The following is a 21,536-nucleotide window of genomic DNA, read 5'->3' on the forward strand; positions in this document are numbered from 1 at the left end:
TAGGAGATCGCCATATTGAATGTAGAATGATGTTTTTTTTCGTATTTTTTGATAAGCAAATCCTTTCATCTGATACCCATGTCATGGAGGTTACATTCCGTAAAATGTATTTTTAAACACTATAGGGTTTTGTGGGTATTGCCTGTGGTAAAATATAGAACAATAGTGAAACAGAAAAAGATAGGAGTTGGGCCGAAGACATTTTGTACACTTTGGGAAATATTCTATGCAAAATGGGGAATTGTAGTTATATTAGTATTTTTTGATAAACCAGTTCGTTGCTCAGATATATATGAAGCCCAAAATTTCAAAATACCTGATGTTCTATTCATATTCTGGACCTTTTTTGGCACGAAAAAGCTAGTCGGTTATCTTGGGCGTTCCGCCATATTGGATATTCAGAGTTACGTCATGTTATTTTTCGTAAAACTTCTAAACCGTTCGGTATACACAGTCTCCAAGATAAGAAAGTCACTATAGGAATTTCGAAAACAATAAAAATGAACGAAAAAACTGCAGTACAATTGAATATCTAACAAATTTTAAAATTTTTCCGGGTTGATAAGCCGTAGTCTGCGGGTTTCTATATTTCATATTTTATCTCCTAGCGCGGCGAGTGCAAGGCAGCAAGGTAGATCACCTCGACCGTTGCTGCATCGCCTTTGAAATGTCTGCAGCAGTGGCAGACGAAACGTCAAGTATAAAAATCTACATATCACGGCCAATAAACCCAGAAAAATCGGAAAATTTGTAAGAAACACACCATATTCAGTTAAATATCTATTAGGATCCTACTTGAAAAATGGAAATTTTTCAATATTTTCGAAAATATTTGGTAAAATATTGTAAAACTGTATTTTTGGTGTAATTTTTCAAGTAAATCATTTCAACTGATGAAAAATAAAAAGTATCATTCTCCAAACTTTCTGAAGTGAAATAAGATGAAAGTTTTTTGGTACCATATCAATCAGATATAATTTTGAAGTCATGAATTCTGAATATTAATACTCGGATTTAGGGAAAGGGAGGGGGTGCTACTTCCCGTTGCCTCCACAGGAGAAGGGCTTCCACAATAAAGATAAAAAAATATACGAATTTTGACGGGTCAGCAACTTTTACGTTTTTCCTCCCAAACATTTTTTTTTGTAACTTAAGATTAGATTGTCGGGGAGCTAGCGCATGGCCTGATTCACTGCGACCTCTTCAGATTGATTGTGATGCTCCTTCGTTGTTAAAGCTCATTGTCTAGCTTGATCTCTTTCATGAGACTCCATAGTCTTGACACTGACCCCTTCATATAGCTGGCAGCCTCTGGTTTCTCTCCCCCGCATCTTGCGTGTCTCAGCCTTGCTATCGCTTCGCATTCACAGAGCACATGCAGTGCGGTTTCTTCCTCTTCTTGACAGAACCTGCAATGGGTTTCTTCTTTCAGATTCATATTGTTCATATCTTTCCTGAGTCGGCTATGCCCCGTTAGTAGACCCACCACTACCAAGTTTCTTCCGCTTTTACCGGTGGGCCGTTTTGCCAGTCCTCCGTACTTGGTATGACGATTTTGAAATCTTTGAAAGTTGTACGGTTGTTGCGGAACTGTGTTATCCACGGGCATTCCTAGTATTGAATCTGCCTTCAGTTCATTGTACAGTTTCAAGTATTCTGCACCGTGTGACTGGCTGATTGGGGTTTGCCCCTGCATTAGCCTGTATGTCACCAGAGAGCTTCTCTCTCTATGTAGATGTGCAATGGTGGAAGTCCGAGTAGGACCTCAAGTGCTGCAGTTAGGGTCGTTTTCATGGCTCCCGCGAAACCTAGGCACGCCAGCCTTTGTATGTCGCCTAATATCCTAGCCGTACCCAATTGCCTTGTTCTTGTCCACCAAGTCACTATACCTAATGTTATCATGGATCTCACTACCCTTGTTGAAAATCAGAGTGTCATTTTTGGGTTCAGCCCTCAGTTTTTCCTACACATTCTTCTGCAGATTCCTATTGCTATCTTGGCCTTGTACTGGTTTTTGGATGTGGAGGTTTCACGTGAGCCTGTGATTGAAACTCACATCTGAGTATTTGACTTCCGTGGCGAAATGAATCTCCACTTCATTGAGTATTGGTGGTTTTAGTCCTCTCGTAACTCTTTTTCTTGTGAACACGACGACAGTGGTTTTTTGGGCATTCACTGAGAGATTTTCATGCTCGCACTATCTGCCGACGATGTCAAGGCTCTTTGCATGCGCTCCGAGATGACACCTGCAATTTTTCCTTTTGTGACCTTTGTTGCCCATAGCATTGGCGATAGTACGCCTCCTTGTGGGCATCCCTTCTCTGCTCTTACCTGTATGGTAGCCTCTCCTAGAGTGGTGTATATCATCCTTCTTTCTAGGCTGGCTTTTATCCATCGACATACGACAGCTGGTACCATAACCAGTGCGTCTATAAGTGCGGCTATAAGTGACTCCATGGAGACTTGCATTTTTACTAAGAATACTTGTACAAACATGATATTGTTATCGATATATCAGAGAGCTCTGATTACTATTTGATACACTATCAATTTTTGATTTGATCGAGTATTTCAGTGGAAATATTTTTTTCAATGTGTAATTTGTAATTTTTACCCATGAGTTGAAGAGAAACAAAATAAGTAAAAAACAAAAACGATTGACCCTGCAGGCCATCCTTACAAATTCTCGCTCATTCGAGCTCAACATTTCAAAAATTATTTGACGAACTTGAATGAAAACTTTTGAACGACAATATCTATTGAACGCGTTGATTTTTACCCGCTTCCTGTTTTTGAAATTTTTTAGTTTTCTTAGCGGGAAGTTAAGTATTTAACTTTTATAAAAAAAATTCAAGGGGCCCATCGGGTTTCCTTTTTCTCATATGTATGTTAGAGTCATCAGTTTTGAACGACTATTTTTTTTTATTGCAAAAAAATTAGGGGCTCCACTCTTTCAAAACTTCCAAATCCGACCCTACTATTACTTTGAGTTAAAGCAGGAGTACGGAACTTTCACTACTGGTAGTGTTAACACTTGTATATAAAAAAATTCACCATCCTGAATAATCAAACATATCATAATTTTTATAACAATTTTTTAGTTTGAACATCTGATATATTGTAGTATTCGTTCATGTTTTGAACGATTTGAAATGGTATTATGAGTAATAGTGGAAAAATAATTTTGTTTTATTATCCTCCTTTTTTCGAAATCACCTATCGAGGAATATACAGAGAGAAGATGAAAATGAAAGTTTTAATTTACAAATTATGTCTTCATTTTTGTATTTGTTTTCAGTTCTTTGAATGTTTCTTTATGCTTTTTTTCGGCTAGCAAAGTATTCTTCCCAAACTTCTAAAGTCTTATGCAGAATAAATTAGATGAAGGAATTGATGATACATTTTTAAATGAAACATCAAAATTCAACCAAAATAACCAAAAAGGTCCAAAATAATAATAAAACATCAGATATTTTTAAATTTTGGACTTCCGAAATATCTGAGCAACGAAATGATTTTATCGAAAAATAGTGATGTAATTACAATTCCCCACTTTTCATAGAATATTTCCCAAAGAGTACAAAATGTTTTCATGTCTTCTGCCCAACTCCACTCTTTTTCTGTTTCACCGTTGTTCTATATTTTACTAATATCCTTACAGTGAATTTCATCTTGGACACGGGCAATATCCATAATACCCCATAGTGTTTAAAAATACTTTTTACGGGTTGAACTTTCAATAAGCCACGTTTGCAATTTAATATTGGTGAATGATTCGAAAAGGCTGAATTGATACAAATCATGTTTCAATAAATTTCCGCCTTCTCGTTCCATGTGATATACTTTACATGGACTATTAACCTAATTTTCAATTCGATTTTTGTTGAAGTATGTAAACACTTTTCAAAAGTACTCACCGATGAACTGAATTTTTAGAAAATTATAAAACTCATTAAATTTTCACACAGTTCTCTTGTTTTTATCATCAATTAATATACGATACACTTGATTTTAAATGAATAATTGTTTATAATGTAATATTTCTCACATTCGTTTTGACCACTTAATAATTGACTAAATCGTAGGTGATATAATATTTCACGTAGCCTATTTTTCACTCTTATATTCAGGTTATGACCTCGACGCTCATAGGGGGTGATAGGCCTTGAGACTGCCAGTAAAAGCCCTATAAGTACTTTGCGACCCTTTTGATGACTCCACTTGACTAGCATTGTTTCAAATGGGGTAATAAAATGAAACTATCAAATCTGAGGAAAGAATCACGCTTTGGTTTCCTTACAAGAAAGAGGCTTAATTTCCCTTCACCGTGAAATCCAGTATTTCTGTATTTGTACTGAAGTCCTTTGTGAGACTTTTTGGCACATTTGTGGATTTGAATTCAGTTATAATCCTGTTCTCAATACATTTTTTGATCGATGAACAGGAACTCATACATTTGCGATTGTGTATTTGAATAACACTTTGAAATGAGATTTTCACAAACAGTTGACAAAACTACAAAACATGTTTCGCTGCACTTTTTCAGAAATATAAATGTTATATGAATATAATACATTATCATGAATTTTCATCAAGAATCGGCCAATCAGTTACAAAAAGACATTTCGTCACTCATTGAGAATCATGTATTGGTCTTTCTGTTAGTTATGAATGAATAGTCATAGGTGTTATTTTTCAGCTTTATCACGTATAAGACGAAAAACTGACAAACGGATTGATGAATTTATATGGAAGCGTAGAAGGGGAATCGAGTTTGGGGTCGGAATTTAATGAAACTTAGGTATTTTATTGAAATGAGAGGTGAAATCAACAGAAAAAAAGTTAATTGAACATCCAGACGTGTAACTTATTGTTATATCTTTTCAACTTTTACAAAAAATGCTTGGAACTGATTATATCTTTAATTATATTATATATTATTAGAACAACTGTTTGCTTGAAAATTTGCAATTATCCAATGATCAACGGACAATACAGTAACATAATTGACATTTATTCATAGTCTCCAAGGTCAAGAGGAATCAGTGGTAACTACCACTAGATGTCATATTCAAGTTTCGATTGCCTGTTGGAACAAGGTTTGAGTAGTACTAGAAGTACTAGACCACACTTGGCTGTACCGTACCTACGAAGGTTAAATAACCAGAAACAGGTGTCTGCGGTTTGCCCATCTTTCTGAGTGCTATTTCAATAGCTCACAAACTTCACAAAATGAGTGGGCATACTTGGAGACGGGCTGATAATTGAATTATATACAAGAACAATTCGTTCAGGCCAGTCTCAAATCACCTACACTGTAGGTAAATGGTCTGACACCTATCAGAGTAAAACTACTCCCCTGGCTAATACCACGAAGATCGTTGGAATATATTCATTCGTTTTTTCCATTGATATACACCATTTCACTCGATATCCAATAATATCATATCATAGCGAGTGGATTTGATATAATCGAAAACAGGAAAAATTCATTGACAAAGCACTCAGAAAATATGCGAACCGCAGACACCTGTTGACACGTTTTGTGGCTCATTAGCTGTCTTGTACGATATAGCCAAGTGCAAGATTAAGCAATACTTGGTTGCAAAAATAACACGAGTACATGGTGTCATCATCAGAAGCCAGAATATGGTCAAAAGGCATTTCTGAGATCGAAAACCACGTGACATAAATGTCAAATTTAGAAATTACGTTGATTATTTTTCAAGAAAACTACAACAGATAGAACTTGGAAATCAGTACCAACTAGGTATAAAGATATATATGTTGTAAGAAATATGAGAAAATAAAATAAAGTCTTCAGGATTGATTTGAATTAAGGAAATGTTTGGAAAATAGAGGGGCAGAAATTTTCCTTAGATACGAATTTTGGATAATTATTTTAGAAAATCAAGGTACCTATTCAGAGATAGGTAGAAATATATAAAACTTGTAAATTAATAATTGAGAAACGTAGCTAGATTTAGGTGTTTTTATCAAAATTGTTCATGAAGTAGAAATGCAAATATTAAAATTCAAAATTTGAACTTGTTCAAAATGATAGTTGGTAACTGATAAAAGGAAATATTTTCAATTGTTTTATCAACCCAGGGAATTGATTTCGAAGTTTCGTGAAGCCGGGTTTTGATGTTGCTCCAGAAATTATAATGAAATATACGCAACACAAGTAATAGAAACAGAAAGCAAATAGAAACCAAATGTTAAATTAGTTGAAACCGAATTTAATTCGGCCGACCTTGAAAAAGATCCGATATTTTGAAAACAAGAAAGATTGCAGACAAGAAGTCACTGTTAATCCATTTGCGGTATCTCATTGAGAACTTCGTTTAATAACAACACTGCACGTACATAGAGAGAGACCAACTTTCATAATCTTGTGTGATAAATGATAAGTTTTCTAGAAAATATTGCCAGATCAGACAATTCTTCCTTCAAATATATGAAGATTTCTTTATTTGTAATGAGTATTATTTCAAATTCAGTGACATTACAGCATGCTCCTAATTATGTTTTCCAAACAAAGGAAAGACTTTTTAAAAACTTTATTTCACAATTATTCAGTGAACCTTATGGCAGAGCCTTCGGCTGCACAATAAATGGAGTCAACTTACTAACTGTAAAATAAAGTTTTTTAAAAGTCTTTTCTTTGTTTGGAAAACATAATTGGCGCAGTCGGTAGGATTATTTGTAGTGGGTATACGAGAAGTAGTTGACATAGGTATAGGTTTATTTGTAGGTTTAGGAGAATTTATAGGGTCAAATACGTTTTTAAGTTTACCGAAAACTTGGGCATTGACGTGGGATTTCTCGCGGTTGAATATTTATTGGTTCACTAGGGAAAGTTTGTCTAATATTTCAAGGTTCATAAAAATTTTGTGACTGTCTTTGTTGATGTTGATCTACATTTTGATCAGGTTGGCGGAAATTGTTATTTTTATGTGTCTCTGTTTGTGTAATTATTAGTTCGTGATCTGTTTCTGTTTTCACTTTGTAATGAATTTATTCTTTGTTCGTTATGAAAGTATCTATAAACAACTTCACTAGCTTGTGCTGAGTTTTGCGGGTTTCTAATGTCGAGTAAATTTGCCATTAAGATATCAAGAGCATTTCCTTCTGCTTGTTCCATCAACAAAGCTTTACGTGGTTCGGGAACTGATAAATCTGAAGTAATTTTAATTTCAAGTCGCGTTTTCCTTTGTTTTATTCTTTCAAGGAAGTCTAATATATTTTCATTTCTGTTAATTGTTAGATGGAGAAAATCACGGCTTAGTGTCTGTCTGTCGATTCTATCTCCGTAATGTTATCTTAGAGCTGTGCGAACTAAAGGCCAGGTGGTCAGGTCAGGTCTACATATTAGGAAATTAAAAACGTCATCTCCTAATTTCGAGCAAATTGCATTAAATGTAAAATCATTTAAATTATTGTCATTTATATGACCGTAATTATTGAAAAAGTTATCACATCTTCTAATGAAGCTTTCTAATTGACAAGTATCTCCTGAAAATATAGGTAAAAAATCTGCGATAGCTTTTGCCGCTTGAATGGTAGGTGTTTGAATATTTACTTGTTCTGAAGTAAGGGACATGTTTTTCAAAAGAATTGAAAATTCTTCCGTTTTTAAAAATATCAAAGTAATTTCAACTTCGATATTATGCGAATAGAGCGTTTATTAAAAAATGATTTTTGCGATGAAAAGTCACTATTAACACTATCAAATAGTTCGATATTATTTAGAGAATGGTTAAAACCAACGGTCAGGGACAGCGAATCTGCTTCAGTTCTGCCTTCTCTAATCCTTCCGACTGCGCCAATTATGTTTTTCAAACAGTTAGTAAGTTGACTCCATTTATTGTGCAGCCGAAGGTTCTGCCCTAAGGTTCACTGAATAATTGTTAAATAAAGTTTTTAAAAAAGTCTTTCTTTGTTTGGAAAACATAATTTCCTCTATCCCTATTTTTATATTCCATCTATAATTAATTGACTCCATTCGTCTCTTATATTTCCATTATATTTTTTTTTTCCAACTGTAGTACATATTTTTCCAAAATCATTCTTTCTATTATGTATTCAAAATAGATAGTTTACAAAATTGCAACACGTGTTTACATAAGTTTCATCGTAGAGGCTATTTTAAGATGGTGTGATTCAGAATTTCTTGAAAAAGAAATAATGGACAGGGCTTCTTATATGAACATCAAAATCTATCATTATTTTTCATAGTAGTTTTACATTTGATCAATGTAATTTTCAGGTACGAGAATTCTCAAAAATATAACTTTATTTTTAATATATAATCAAATCATTATTATTTTGTTAATGTTTAGTATACTGTTAGAATTTCTCATATTTACATTGAACACTCCCCTGAAATGAAATAATAAAGAAAGATGTTCCCATAATACTAAATTTTAGTTCAACTAAAATGTAATACTAGCTTTTCATAGAACACCGTGGAACTTAAAGCAGCAGAAAATGCCTAAACTTCTAAGCTATACATTCGATTTCCTTCGTACGGTAAGTTCGAACCCTTCATAACAGAATCATGTGCTGCCATTGTAATTATACAGTTATTGTAAATAAATAAAACATTAAAAATTATGATGAAACATATACGAACTACTGATATTCAGTGTTTATAATAAATTACACATGATTACTACTAAGTTACGAAAAAACATTCAAAATTATAAATACGGACGACAATAAAAGTTCGTACCGCGTTCGAATTGCTGTCTAGATGAAGGAGTAAAAACGAAATTATTAGTACCACATTGAATATTTTAACTTTTCAAGTGTTTAATTACTGTTAGAGAAATAAACATAAAGTAGGTCTAGGTCTATTTATTTTCACTTGGGAAAGGTAACGGATTCAATGACGATAAGGACAGGATATTTGGTACGTTTGCCTATATATGAGGGTGCTTCGAAAAGTACTCGTAGATTGTAATATGTAATATGCGTCAGTTCCATTTTCGGTTTCAATTCAACTTTGGCATAAATACAGAAGTGATAAAGATGTTGAGACATTATCACTACATAATGTGAAACAAAGCCGCTTCCCGCTGTCTGACCTTATGTATGCTTAGATCTTTAAAACTACGCAACGGATTTTGGTGCGTTTTCAATAATACATAGAGAGTAGACCTTAAAAAGTTCTACAAAAAAGTCCACGATGGTATATGTTTATTTCTTAGAGATAACCCACGATAACCATTTTTAATCCTTTATTTTTCTTAAGCAATGCACCATTGATCATTATCCAATTGGGTACCTAAAATACATTGTGCATTCAATATAGGTCAACATATCTCTTTACAGCATGTGATTTAAATGAATATTTTCGAAGTTATTACAGATTCAAAATGCAGGGTCATAGCGGTTGAGGCGGTACCGGCTTGGGGGGCGGTGGCGCGTGTCCGCTCTATAACACTATGATTATCAGCGATCGCACGCGCTTTTATATGTATATTTATTATCAGCTTTACACCCGTGCGAGTCGGGATGGGTCGCTAGTGTATAAAATATACAGTATATTCGAGGTACTCTCGACACAAGAATTTTATTTTTTCCCTGAATTGAAACAATGAATAATCCGGTCAATCTAGACATTGGAAGGTAAATAAATTCACAACAAGCTGCAAACGCGTGTAATTGTTTAAAACATAGTTAAAAATAAGATTTTAAAATTCCGATTTATTTATTTGAGGTCAAAGGTCAAAAATCTCGAAAAAAAACGGTAAGTTTTATCATAAAATAACCTCTGATAAAAACTGTAGATCATAAAATTCTCTACAAAAAATGTTTCAATACTTTTTTTTAGAGCCACCGTTTCTGAGATACGATGAGTCAAAAAGTTGTGAAAGTTGTAATCGTCATTATATGCACACGTTTTCACGCCACCTATGAGGTAGTGTACTCAGCGCGTTTTTTTTAACAGTGGTTTCTCCAGTAGGCCTATTCCACATGTCTGTTGTGATTCTGTCAAATTGAAAACTTGTATAATAAATATATTAGGAGGGGTTGGAAATTATAAAAGCGATTGAAAGTATCGATACATTTTTTGTAGAGAATTCTATGGTCTAGAATTTTAATCTGAAGTTATTTTATGATAAAACTTGCCGTTTTCCTGAAAATCGCAAAAAAACAATTATTTTCGAGATTTTTGACCTTTGACCTCGAATAAATTTTTTTCCAGGCATCGCAATCATTCGGAATTTCAAAATCTTATTTTTAACTATGCTTTGAACAATTACACGCATTTGCAGCTTGTTGTAAATTTATGTACCTTCACTCTTATTTTTTAGTCTAATTTGACCGGGCTAGAAGTAGTTAGATTAGATTAGATTGTCGGGTAGCTAGCCCATGGCCTGATTCACTGCGACCTTTTCAGATCTATTGTGATGCTTCTTGGTTGTTAGAGCTCATGTCTGGCTCTTTGATGAGACTCCATAGCTCTGACACTGACCCCTTCATATAGCTGGCAGCCTCTGGTTTCTATCTTGCGTGTCTCAGTCTTGCTATCGCAAGGCCAGTAGTTACTAATAGCCAGTTAACCAGTAGTTAGTAATCCAATTGATGTTGCAAACATTTTTGGTTGGGAATTTTAAGAACTATCTTCAACTGATTACCAACTGGTAATCATTCCACCCTCGTAATCTGGAAGAGAAATTATGAGAACATTGGAAATCGAAATTTATAACTGTAAAACGAAATATTGATTGGTAGTGCTGATTCCAAACTGACAATCATGAATCGCACCTTTTTTTCACACAATTCATTGATGTATCCATCAAGAAAAAAATTGCCTTTTCCATTTTTCAAACTGGAAACAAATTAAAATAATAACGGAGCTGGTCATGGATTTTTTAGAGTTGGGTCTACCATTTCATATCTTTTTAGAAATCAATTGTCTAAAAACTTGACGTAAGTCGTCCTGTTGATGTTACCTTTCTTGACTATTCTTGATAGAGTTGTGCATGAAACACTGTATTTCAACTTAATAATCAGGCCCTCCTCTTTTAACCAATTGAATTCTTGTTTTACAATTCCCAGGAATTTTTGAATTTTCAGACAATTTTGAATTCAGCCCACTGTCATTCAACGAAACACCTTCTTCAAACAAATGATTTTCTTAAAATTTAGACCAGACTTCCGTGTGTAAATATTCGGTAACAATTGCGTACTTAATTATTACTTCTTTTAGTCTACGAATGACAGTAACTTACGCCTTGATATTAAAATAAAAGCACCAGAGTACAATCACATTCTTTCACACAATAACGCCTTAAAGAGGTGTGACAGCATATTATTTTAATCCGATGCTTCCAACTAAGCTGAACCCCTCAGTCATTCTTTCTTTTGTATTTCTACCGACAGGGTTGTGTGTTATTGAGTTGTACAACTTGCTTTCTTTTCTATGGATTCAAAGGGGTGTTATCGAACCTCCCTGCTTTTTAAGATGGAACTGATATTCTAATTAGTTGAAATCCCATTTAAATATCCAATAAAATATCGAGATATACTATATAAGGAAATCTTACTTGTGTTCAGTTGTAGATTGCCAATATGTGTATCTAGTGAATAAAAAAGTAAATTATCTTGTGTCCTCTCCGAAAAGGTCTTCTACGAAATATCATGAGATATTATCGGGAAAGAAAGTTCTTAACTTTCTACGAGGTTGTCTGTAAACTTTTCGATCTAACAAAGACAGTTTTCAGTTTTATTTCATTTTTCAACATAGTCTCCTTTTAACTCTACACACCCTGTCGGCCCAAATAGTACTCGGCGACGAAAATCTCCGTCTTCCGAGCGCAATTTTTAGATGAGAGAACAAAAAGAAGTCGCTTGGGACTAGATCTGGTGAATAAGGCGGATGGTCAAGCAGTTCAAACCGTAATTCGTGGATTTTCGTCAATTAGCTTTGATAATGAATTTCCAAGGATTTAAACTATTGAGTTTCTAACCTTTCGATGTTTCAAACCATTTCTTGGAAAGTAACCACAAGTTTCCGAATCTAAACGATATGGGTAATTTTGCACTATACAAGCAAGGGTTGGAAACTCAAATATTTGGAATCCTTGAAAATTCATAAGCATAAGCATTGCGGATGAAACCCCTGCTGAATGATGAAATCCATTTAGTTCACTCACCGGTTTTCAAATTAGGGTACCCACATTGTCACAGGTAAACAAAATTCAGGTACTCAATTGAGTTTAGTCGTGTGTTATTACCTACATTGTCACAGGTCAACAAAATTCAGGTACTCAATTGAGTTTATTCGTCTGTTTTACCTACAGTGCTGTTTAGATATATAAGGGCTAATATTATCAGTTAATTTTCAGTTAATTATATTAGTTTGAAAATGTTCTTATAGGACGAAACTGCAGTAACGTTGGTAACAAATAAAAGTTTTGTCGGGACTAGTGATAGGTGAATTATTAATCAGTCAAGTCATAAATTTAGTCAAAAAGGATCAACCACGTATGACCGAATTCTTTGTCTAACTGCATGAGAGTGTTAACGATTAGTAACTACTAGAAACATCCCATTGAGGATGACAGTGTTCCATGTATTTGAAATTTTTCACCTTTTGTATACTATATTGTCTACAAAACTTATTAATACAGTTTATTGTATGATTTTCTAATAAATTCAATAATACTGCGACTTTGAGTCTTGATAACGTCAATGCTCAACAAGTGGAAAATATTCTTCGAAATATGAAATCTAATGCGGTGCACTCCCTATATCACACCCATTATAACTTTCATTGTAAACAATTGTATAGAAAATGGAATTTATCCCAATATTTGTAAAAAATCGCTATTACTTTCTATCAATAAAATATCCAAACTGGAAACATTCAATGACTTGAGACCTATTAATATTTTACCGTCACTCTCAAAAGTAATCGAAAAAGCAGTTTATGAACAAACATATACCTTTGTCAATAATAACCGCATTCTCCCCATCACGCAGTCTGGCTTTAGACAAAATTATGGTACCACAAGTGCTCATTCTAATATTACCGATGGTATTATACATCCATATGATGAGAATGAAGTAACTCTTTTAGTTTCACTTGATTATAAGAAAGCATTTGATACTAAGAACCTTACTTTACTATGTGCAGAACTTTGTTATTACGGATTCGATGAGAAAAGTCAGTCTTTTTCAAAATCTTTCCTCAGTAATAGAACACAGCGTGTTCTCATCAATAATAACTCATCATCAGAACTCAACGTAAGGGGCACCTCAAAGCTTCATACTTGCACCTCTCCTATTTATTATTTACACTTCTGATTTTTCCAAAATACTGAAGAATTTTCAAATGCATACCTACCTATGCTGATGACACCAATCTGATTTTTTCCGTGAAAATCGATGAATTTTTATCCGTTGAACACTTTTTGAATAATGATATAGATGACTTGAAGGGGTTATATTTTTAGGAGTGATTAATTTTTTTGGGAAAGAAAGTTTTTGGCTTTCTACTACTCCATCTGATACAAAAAAAGGGATGAGAGAATCTTCCAAAGAAAGGAAGGAAGTAATCAATTTGAAACTCTATACATGAATGTGTAGATCATGCAAAGAAGTAACTTTCAGACACAAACTGAAAGAAAGTCCTCCTGAAACAGCTACTTTCATATAAACATTGAATTACACGAAAAAAAATAATTCTTTCGAAACAAATACTTCTATATGAACACTGAATTATACAGAAGATACTTTTCTCTACTCAGTTTGTATTTCAAACATTTGTTGTGGAATAAGAATCAGATATCATTCACATGAGTTCTACTTTGAATGAATGGTAATAAATTGTACTCATATAGAACACTATCACCCTCACTGGTATACACCGATGTTTCGCCTTAAGACACTTGCCCTAAGGCTCTTCAGTACCAAATTGGATAACATTATAGTGAATGAATGTCATTACGATGTCATCGATGACATAAGCAGATCAAGCTTATTCCGTGACATGCAAAATCGTAATTCATGAATGAAGTGTGTATTTTCTATAATGTTATCCAATTTGGTACTGAAGAGCCTTAGGGCAAGTGTCTTAAGGCGAAACATCGGTGTATACCAGTGAGGGTGACAGTGTTCTATATGAGTACAATTTATTACCATTCATTCAAAGTAGAACTCATGTGAATGATATCTGATTCTTATTCCACAACAAATGTTTGAAATACAAACTGAGTAGAGAAAAGTATCTTCTGTATAATTCAGTGTTCATATAGAAGTATTTGTTTCGAAAGAATTATTTTTTTTCGTGTAATTCAATGTTTATATGAAAGTAGCTGTTTCAGGAGGACTTTCTTTCAGTTTGTGTCTGAAAGTTACTTCTTTGCATGATCTACACATTCATGTATAGAGTTTCAAATTGATTACTTCCTTCCTTTCTTTGGAAGATTCTCTCATCCCTTTTTTTGTATCAGATGGAGTAGTAGAAAGCCAAAAACTTTCTTTCCCAAAAAAAGATATAGATGACCTATTGAAAATATCAAGAAATTACTGCTTGAACATCAACCCAAATAAATCATCATAATAATAAGAGGGACCGGAGTAGGGCCATAGATAATTCCTCAATTTTTATCAATGATCACAAATTGGTATATAGCGATCAAATAAAATGCTTGGGGTTGACATTAGATTACAATCTGAGATTCATTAGCCATATTTACTCTTTGATTCCGAGAGCATATGGTTTACTAAAACATCTATACCCAAACAGACACTACTTGACTAAACATCTGAAAATTCAACTACGGTGATATTGTCTATGGACCGTGCTTGATCAAGAAACTTCTTCCAGAATCCAAAAACTTCAGAATGCCTGTGCCCGATTAATATTTTCTCTGAAACGAAGGGATCATGTAACAACATTTTTAAAGAATTTTGTGTGGATGAAAATGTTAAATAAAAGGAAACACCTCCTTGTTTGCTTCGTTCATAAGTCATTGAGAAACTAATTTCTAGATTATCTCTACTCCAAAATTACTCCACGTCACTAGTACCACTCTACAAACTTTCGTAACATCAATATGCTTACCCTCCCGCGTCACTCTCTATCTTTTTTTGAACGTCTTTCTCTGTAGCCCAGTCCAACTTATATCCTGAAGAATTGAAGTCACTATCTTTTTTGGTAAACAATGGATTGAATCAAATTAAATTAAATTAAACCTAAATTTGTTACCTAATGCATTTTACATCATGTTTTTTTGTGTAATTAATTTACCTTTATATACTTTTGTCATATGATGTTAACACCTAGATTAGGTGCTAGTTTTCAGTTATGTTACTGTATCACTATCAATACCCTCATATATAAAAATATTCTTGGTTGAGTGGTAGAATAGCGTAAGCTAAACTCCGCCAAGATAAAAATAAAGACCATTTATTGTTATTATTATTATTACTGTAAAGGGTTTTACAAAAACCGCAACACATGTTTCACTATATAATAGCTTTCTCAAGCGTAAAATAATAAGTTACTTCTGAATGACAATTATTTTATACTCTAACATATTACCTACTTGTGTGCCTACTTTCTATTGGATGAATCTACCTGAAAAGGTCAGATATAAATTCATCAACTTTATGAATAAATTAAATTTCCGAAATTATTCAGTTCAGTTTGATCGTTCATAAGATATTCATTGTTTTTAGATTTGTTTATTTCCATAGTCTCCAACAGGTCAACTTTCAAACCTTTCTTCTGGAAATGAAGGGTCTTAAATTCATGGTTGAACTTATGTCCCTCTGTGATTAAATGGGTGACATATGTGGAGTTCATTTTTCCATCCTGGAAAATCTGTCTGTGTTCTTTTATGCGGACTTTGAACGTTCTTTCAGTTTGACCTATATAACACATCGGACATGACCCACATGATAATTTATACACTCCTGATTTTTCTGACACTGAACTTTTATCTTTGTTATATTTAATGTGCATGCCTAAGTTTTTGTTGGTTTTGAAATCAATATTCACACCTTTGTTATGCAGAAAATTTGAAATGTTCATATAAAATTGTTATTTCGAAAGATTTTTTTTTGTGTATTTCTATGTTTATATGGAAGTAGTTGTTTCAAGAGGGCTTTTGTCTGAAAGTTACTTCTTTGTATGATCTATGCATCTTGTTGAATAGTTTATTTTTAAATTACTTGATTTGTTATATAATTGGTGTAACTAAGACGATTTTGCGACTTTGTTTTTTATGTTAGAATATATATTTGCTTTGATTCCTTTTGACTAATAATCATACACAAAATAAATATGGGGTAATCAACCTAAATTAACCTTATTCGAGTAAATTTGAATATCATATTCCTATTAAGTAGGTACTTTCGAGAATGTCGGTGAAAAATTCATTTAATCTGTGGATTACTTTGATATCTCTGATTTTCTCAACAAATCTTTGTAAATAACTTCCACATCTACGAGGATTACAGGTATGCTATTACGAACTAGATATCATCATCAAATATGTCGGTTTATTATAATGCAATATATCATCCTTTTCAGCCCAACCCTTGAAACAGAACAGGGTTGTGGTTGTTCTCTTACCTGCTTTACAGCTATATTTCCATAATTTTATCTAAAAGCCACTGTTTAACTCATTTCTACATCTGTGAGGAATTCTAATGTGAGATATTATTGTATGTAAATCCGAAAGAAGAAGAAACAAGGGTCTATAGGATGTGCTGAAGTGATGATTTGTTTGTTTAAGTCGACATATCATTTGTGGTCAGGGTTACAAGGAGGTTTTTGGGGTAGTTAAAGATCATCCTTCTTGGAATATAAAACAGGTTGGCTGAAAAGGTGTTTTATCACTATCAAAATGAAGTTGATGACTTTGACATTTTGTAAAAGAATTCGTCTAGAGTGTCGATTAGAAATATATATATTGATAGTCCCAAAATTGGTAATAACTGATCATTTCTATTCAATCCCTGTACTGTAAATAAAATATGTTAACTATGATACTGAGGAAAAGGCATTAATTATACCGTGTGATACCAAAATTTGAGCAATTTCTGCTGAATATGAATTCGTTAGTGCTTCATTTAGGGTCTTTTGAAATATAAATTTGATTGTCTCTGAGTACTGAAATAGAAATAGGTACAATGAGATGAACATATTCCTGATCCAGGCGACATAAAATACAATAAGATTGTATTGTTACTTAACTCAAAATGATATAGCTACCATCAACAAGTGAAATCTGAAAGTTCAGTACATTCATTTTAAATGCGAAAGATTGTGTGATTTGATGGTTAAAGATCAGATTAGTAAAATACCCATGATTCATATTCCTTTAACAAACACTAATTTTGTAAAAATCCTCCCAACAACTAATGAACATTCACGATTATATTTGAATTTTTTGAGGTGTGTTGCTTGATAGCAGCAACATGTTTTTTGCTTTTATTATATTTATTCACTAATAATTCAATTACCTATCATTAGGTTGTTCGTTAATCCCTGTACCTGATATTCTGATTTATTCGAAATCAAGTAAGTGATCATTTGGTCCAAGAATTGTGTGTTATCAAAGGACGTAACCTTCTGTATTTATTCAGGCAGGATTTCAAACGTTCTGTGGCAAACTAAAATGACCTCAAAATGTTTATTTTATGTTTTAAGACAACGATAAAAATAAAATAAATACAACAATAAAAATTAATTGGCGCTCCGGGGCGACTTCATTGATTCCAGTGGCGCATTTGCTTTTTCAGCTGCAGGAAAACCCGGAAAAACCTGCAGCACCACATCATCTGAAGATCTTGATCCAACAATGTCCTTTCTCTCATAAAACAAAATGTAGGGTGTCTCCAGAGGCTCCAATAAATTCAATGCATCGCCAGAACATTGTCTACTATATAAAATGATTTGAAATCCCTGAAACAACTAAAAAAGAAGAATTAAAAATGAATAGCTGAAAATAACAATTATATTAAGCAAAAAAACCTGAGATGAAATAATAGTGAAATAAAATACAAGTAAAAAAAGAACAATTGAACAAAAATTAAATTAAAGAGAAAAATAATAAAAAAAAAATCAAAATCAGAAAATAGGGAAGGCATCCACTCACCAAAGACTTTTTTCATCGCAACAACTGTTTCAACAGAGTTGGTCGGAAACAATATCACCAAGAAAATGTGTTTTATTTTATTCTTTGAAATTTGTCGATTTCTTTACCTGTTGATTAATTTTACTGATTATATAGTACGAATATATTTGTCTCATGTGTTTTCATCATATTTACGTTTTCATATTTTTATTAGTGGACGTATTCTATGGCATGTACGTACATAGTTAATAAAAGTAACTATCTATATATTTATCTAAACTACACTACAGTGATAATAGATCAGATACGGATAATTATAGACTGATTAGTCCTCTCAGTATATTAGAAAAAAATCAAAAAGTCTCATGAATTTTTTAATGAGTCATAACATTTATTCGATTTTCAGCATGGATTTCGCATTGACAGGTCAACAGGATCTTCAACTATTTTTTTGTTGATTTCATATCTAGAAATATAGATAAGATAAGACACGTGGCAGGATTTTCTTTGACCTGTCAAAAATTTTTGACTGTTTATGGCTTCCAAACTGTATAATATTCGTATTAGAGAAAATATTTTTGACTGTATTTCATTCCTAACGAATAGATAATTAGTTGTACAATTGGATGGTGTTGAGTCAGATAAATATACAGTAGATGTTGAAGTAGCGCAGGGTTCAATTCAGGGGCCATTGCTTTTCTTACTCTTTCTCAATGACCTCTCACACTGAATATTGATAGGTGCTTTTATCGCATTAATTTTACTAATAACATAACCTTTGGTATAGTTGGAGCATCTATGGAGGATATGATTCTATGATTAATTCGAAAAATCGCCAACATATGCTGGGGTAAAAATATATAATAACTTTCCTGGTCCGATGAAGGCCTCAATACTCACAAATTCAAAACATCACAAAAAGGTTTGTTTTTGGCTGAAGCTTATGCATTACAAAAATATTTCAATCTTTAATTTTACACTTTCACATTTTTATTTCTTTATTTTATATTTAATATCACGGTATTTACCAATTTGGGACCTATATGTATGTTCATATGTATATGTAAATTTATAGTTCTTATATATTTATACTAGTTGCTGCCCGCGACTTCGCCCGTCTAGAATTTGTATTGTCACATTGAATTTCGTGACAGACCATTACAAACAAATAGTTACAATATTTCTGATTAACTCAAAAACTCTAGGTTTCCAACTTCAGAACTGACGAAATTCAATACAATCTTTGAACCCCTATTTTTCCCCCTTGGGTGTGAAAATTCCTGCTTATTTACGCTATACAAAGTACCTACCTGCATATATATTTTCAAGCACGGTCAAAGGCTTTAGAAATATCAAGCACAGCAGCTCTTGATTCTCCATGTTTCTCGATTGCGTTACTCCAAATATGGGTGACATACGATATAAGGTCTCCTGTTGATCTTTGTTTTCGAAAGTCATATTGATGATCGCTCAAGATGTTGAAGCCTCCCGAATATCTGAGGATATGGTGATATTTATTTGAAAGATTATTCTTGCACTTGTGGGGAATGGGCTGAACGCGAGCAATCTCATTATTCATAATAATAATAATAATAATAATATTTATTTGTAGTTCCTTATTATATTTAAATACAATAAATATCCAATCTATGAAAATGATTAAAAAAAACTACAAATAAGGCTAGAACCAACAATGTACCGGAAGGGTACTGTTTATCTTGTTCTAGCCTTGAAGAAAAGAAAACTAAACAAGAGAGAGAGAAAAAAAAGAAAAAAGTAGAGGAAAAAAAGGAGAGAGAGGGAAGAAGTCTTAGTCTTTCAAATCGGCATACATAGTTCAAGTTCTATACTCACTTTTTTGATTATATTCACTTCGGATGATTAATTGTTATATTGAGTATGAATTGACATTTTCGATATCATGTAGATGGTTTATGAGTGGATAAATTTCTTGCTTTCATTGCAGAGTTTGATGAATGAATGATATTCCTGCAAATATATGGAATACAGCAACATATAATTTGTAATTTTCCAGTTTTTTCCTCTTATCGGAGCTAGAGCTAGAGTCGATTTTCGATATCGTTCAACAAAACCCAAAAATTGTAAACTTTTCTACAGTCGAACCTTCTCTATATTTCTTATTATTTATAGTGGGAATCAGTGGAAAAAATATCCGTCCATCAACCTACCTATACTGCATCGAATATCAATCGAAACGTCGAACTAATAATGAAGGGCATTACACCAAGTCAATTTCTGATGTTTGATAACAAAAGCTTTCTCCACTGGAAAAAATTAAAACAAGAATATCCATTCATACCTTCAAATAACATTTTTTGTTTCAGATCTAAAAGAGGCCTCAGATTTCGTCAGCTGACACAGGGTAACCGCATAGTACAACTAATCTACGAAGATGGCGATCAACTAATAGACTGTGAGTTTGGCTTCGATAAGAACCAAACAAAATCGTTCCTATTTAATTTTAAGAAAGATTTAAGTGATTTGATATCTACCTCTAACGTCACGGTGAAATCTCTGGATGGCGAAAAATTACCCAATGAATTTCTTTGGATGAATTATACTCAGCTCAGGAAAGAATGTAAGAGGAGGCATAGAGAAATGAAGGAAGCTGCCCATGAGTGGGAGTTGAACCATACTGAAAGGTAATGTTTTTATTTGACACGAAATAGGTTTTGATATCGAATATTGAATAGAAACTACGAATTAATTTATTAGTGATGTGTGATTTTCGCATAATAGTTCAACACGTGTTCAACTGTACAATAACTCCTTCAGGCTTATCTAATTGATATTACTATAACATATTAGTGTCGAGTATACTTTGGTTTATATGTATTTATATTTCATTTTCTGATTCAACTCTTCCTTAGTGTAACTCTGAAAAATGTATCACAACTGCTACCGATAGGCACAGGATCCTTTTTGCCATTTGTTTCCATTGACATCAAATATGAAAGTTGAAATATTGAACCAAAGTAATTTTTTTGTGAAGAAAATCGTCCTCTTTTGGGTATTGTCGCCCTCTACAATATTAAAATTGTAAAGGAGAACTATACATCAGTATCTTGTCGTATTTATTAATTTCGCCAATTGAAAAAAAAGCTAACATGTTATATAGATACCCATCTTAACGTTTCGCAGGCTAAAATCTGGTTCCATCTTCGGTTTTTTTTAATTCTCAAGGACAAAACACAAGCACTACAGAAAAATCCTTAAGACGCTCTCGGAGTGATGCTTGTGCGAAAGTAGCGATTCACATTGGACTTGAATCGCTGGAGATTGAATCTATTTGGAAAAATGCCTCAGAAAGTTTATTCCACATAAACGCAGTTGACTTGATGAAAGAGTTCTCAAACAGTCAAGTTCGAGGTGTACTGAGGTGAACCTCAAAACGATGAGCAACCACAG

The 21,536-nt window shown here is 33.2% G+C and overlaps 1 protein-coding gene across 1 annotated transcript in view; it reads left to right on the forward strand.

The window, feature by feature from the left end:
• The window catches only part of LOC141485318 (uncharacterized), a 327,725-nt gene that overhangs the window by 188,883 nt on the left and 117,306 nt on the right, over positions 1-21,536 (forward strand). Inside the window, exon 3 of the mRNA XM_074181794.1 lies at positions 20,453-20,770. Within this exon, the coding sequence (XP_074037895.1) occupies positions 20,453-20,770 (318 nt within the window). The remainder of the gene's footprint in view (positions 1-20,452; positions 20,771-21,536) is intronic.

The sequence above is a fragment of the Leptinotarsa decemlineata genome, unplaced genomic scaffold (assembly GCF_025532065.1).
Source record: "Leptinotarsa decemlineata unplaced genomic scaffold, Ldec_3_MD MMD2_tig00026316_RagTag_RagTag, whole genome shotgun sequence".
NCBI classification, from domain to species: domain Eukaryota; kingdom Metazoa; phylum Arthropoda; class Insecta; order Coleoptera; family Chrysomelidae; genus Leptinotarsa; species Leptinotarsa decemlineata.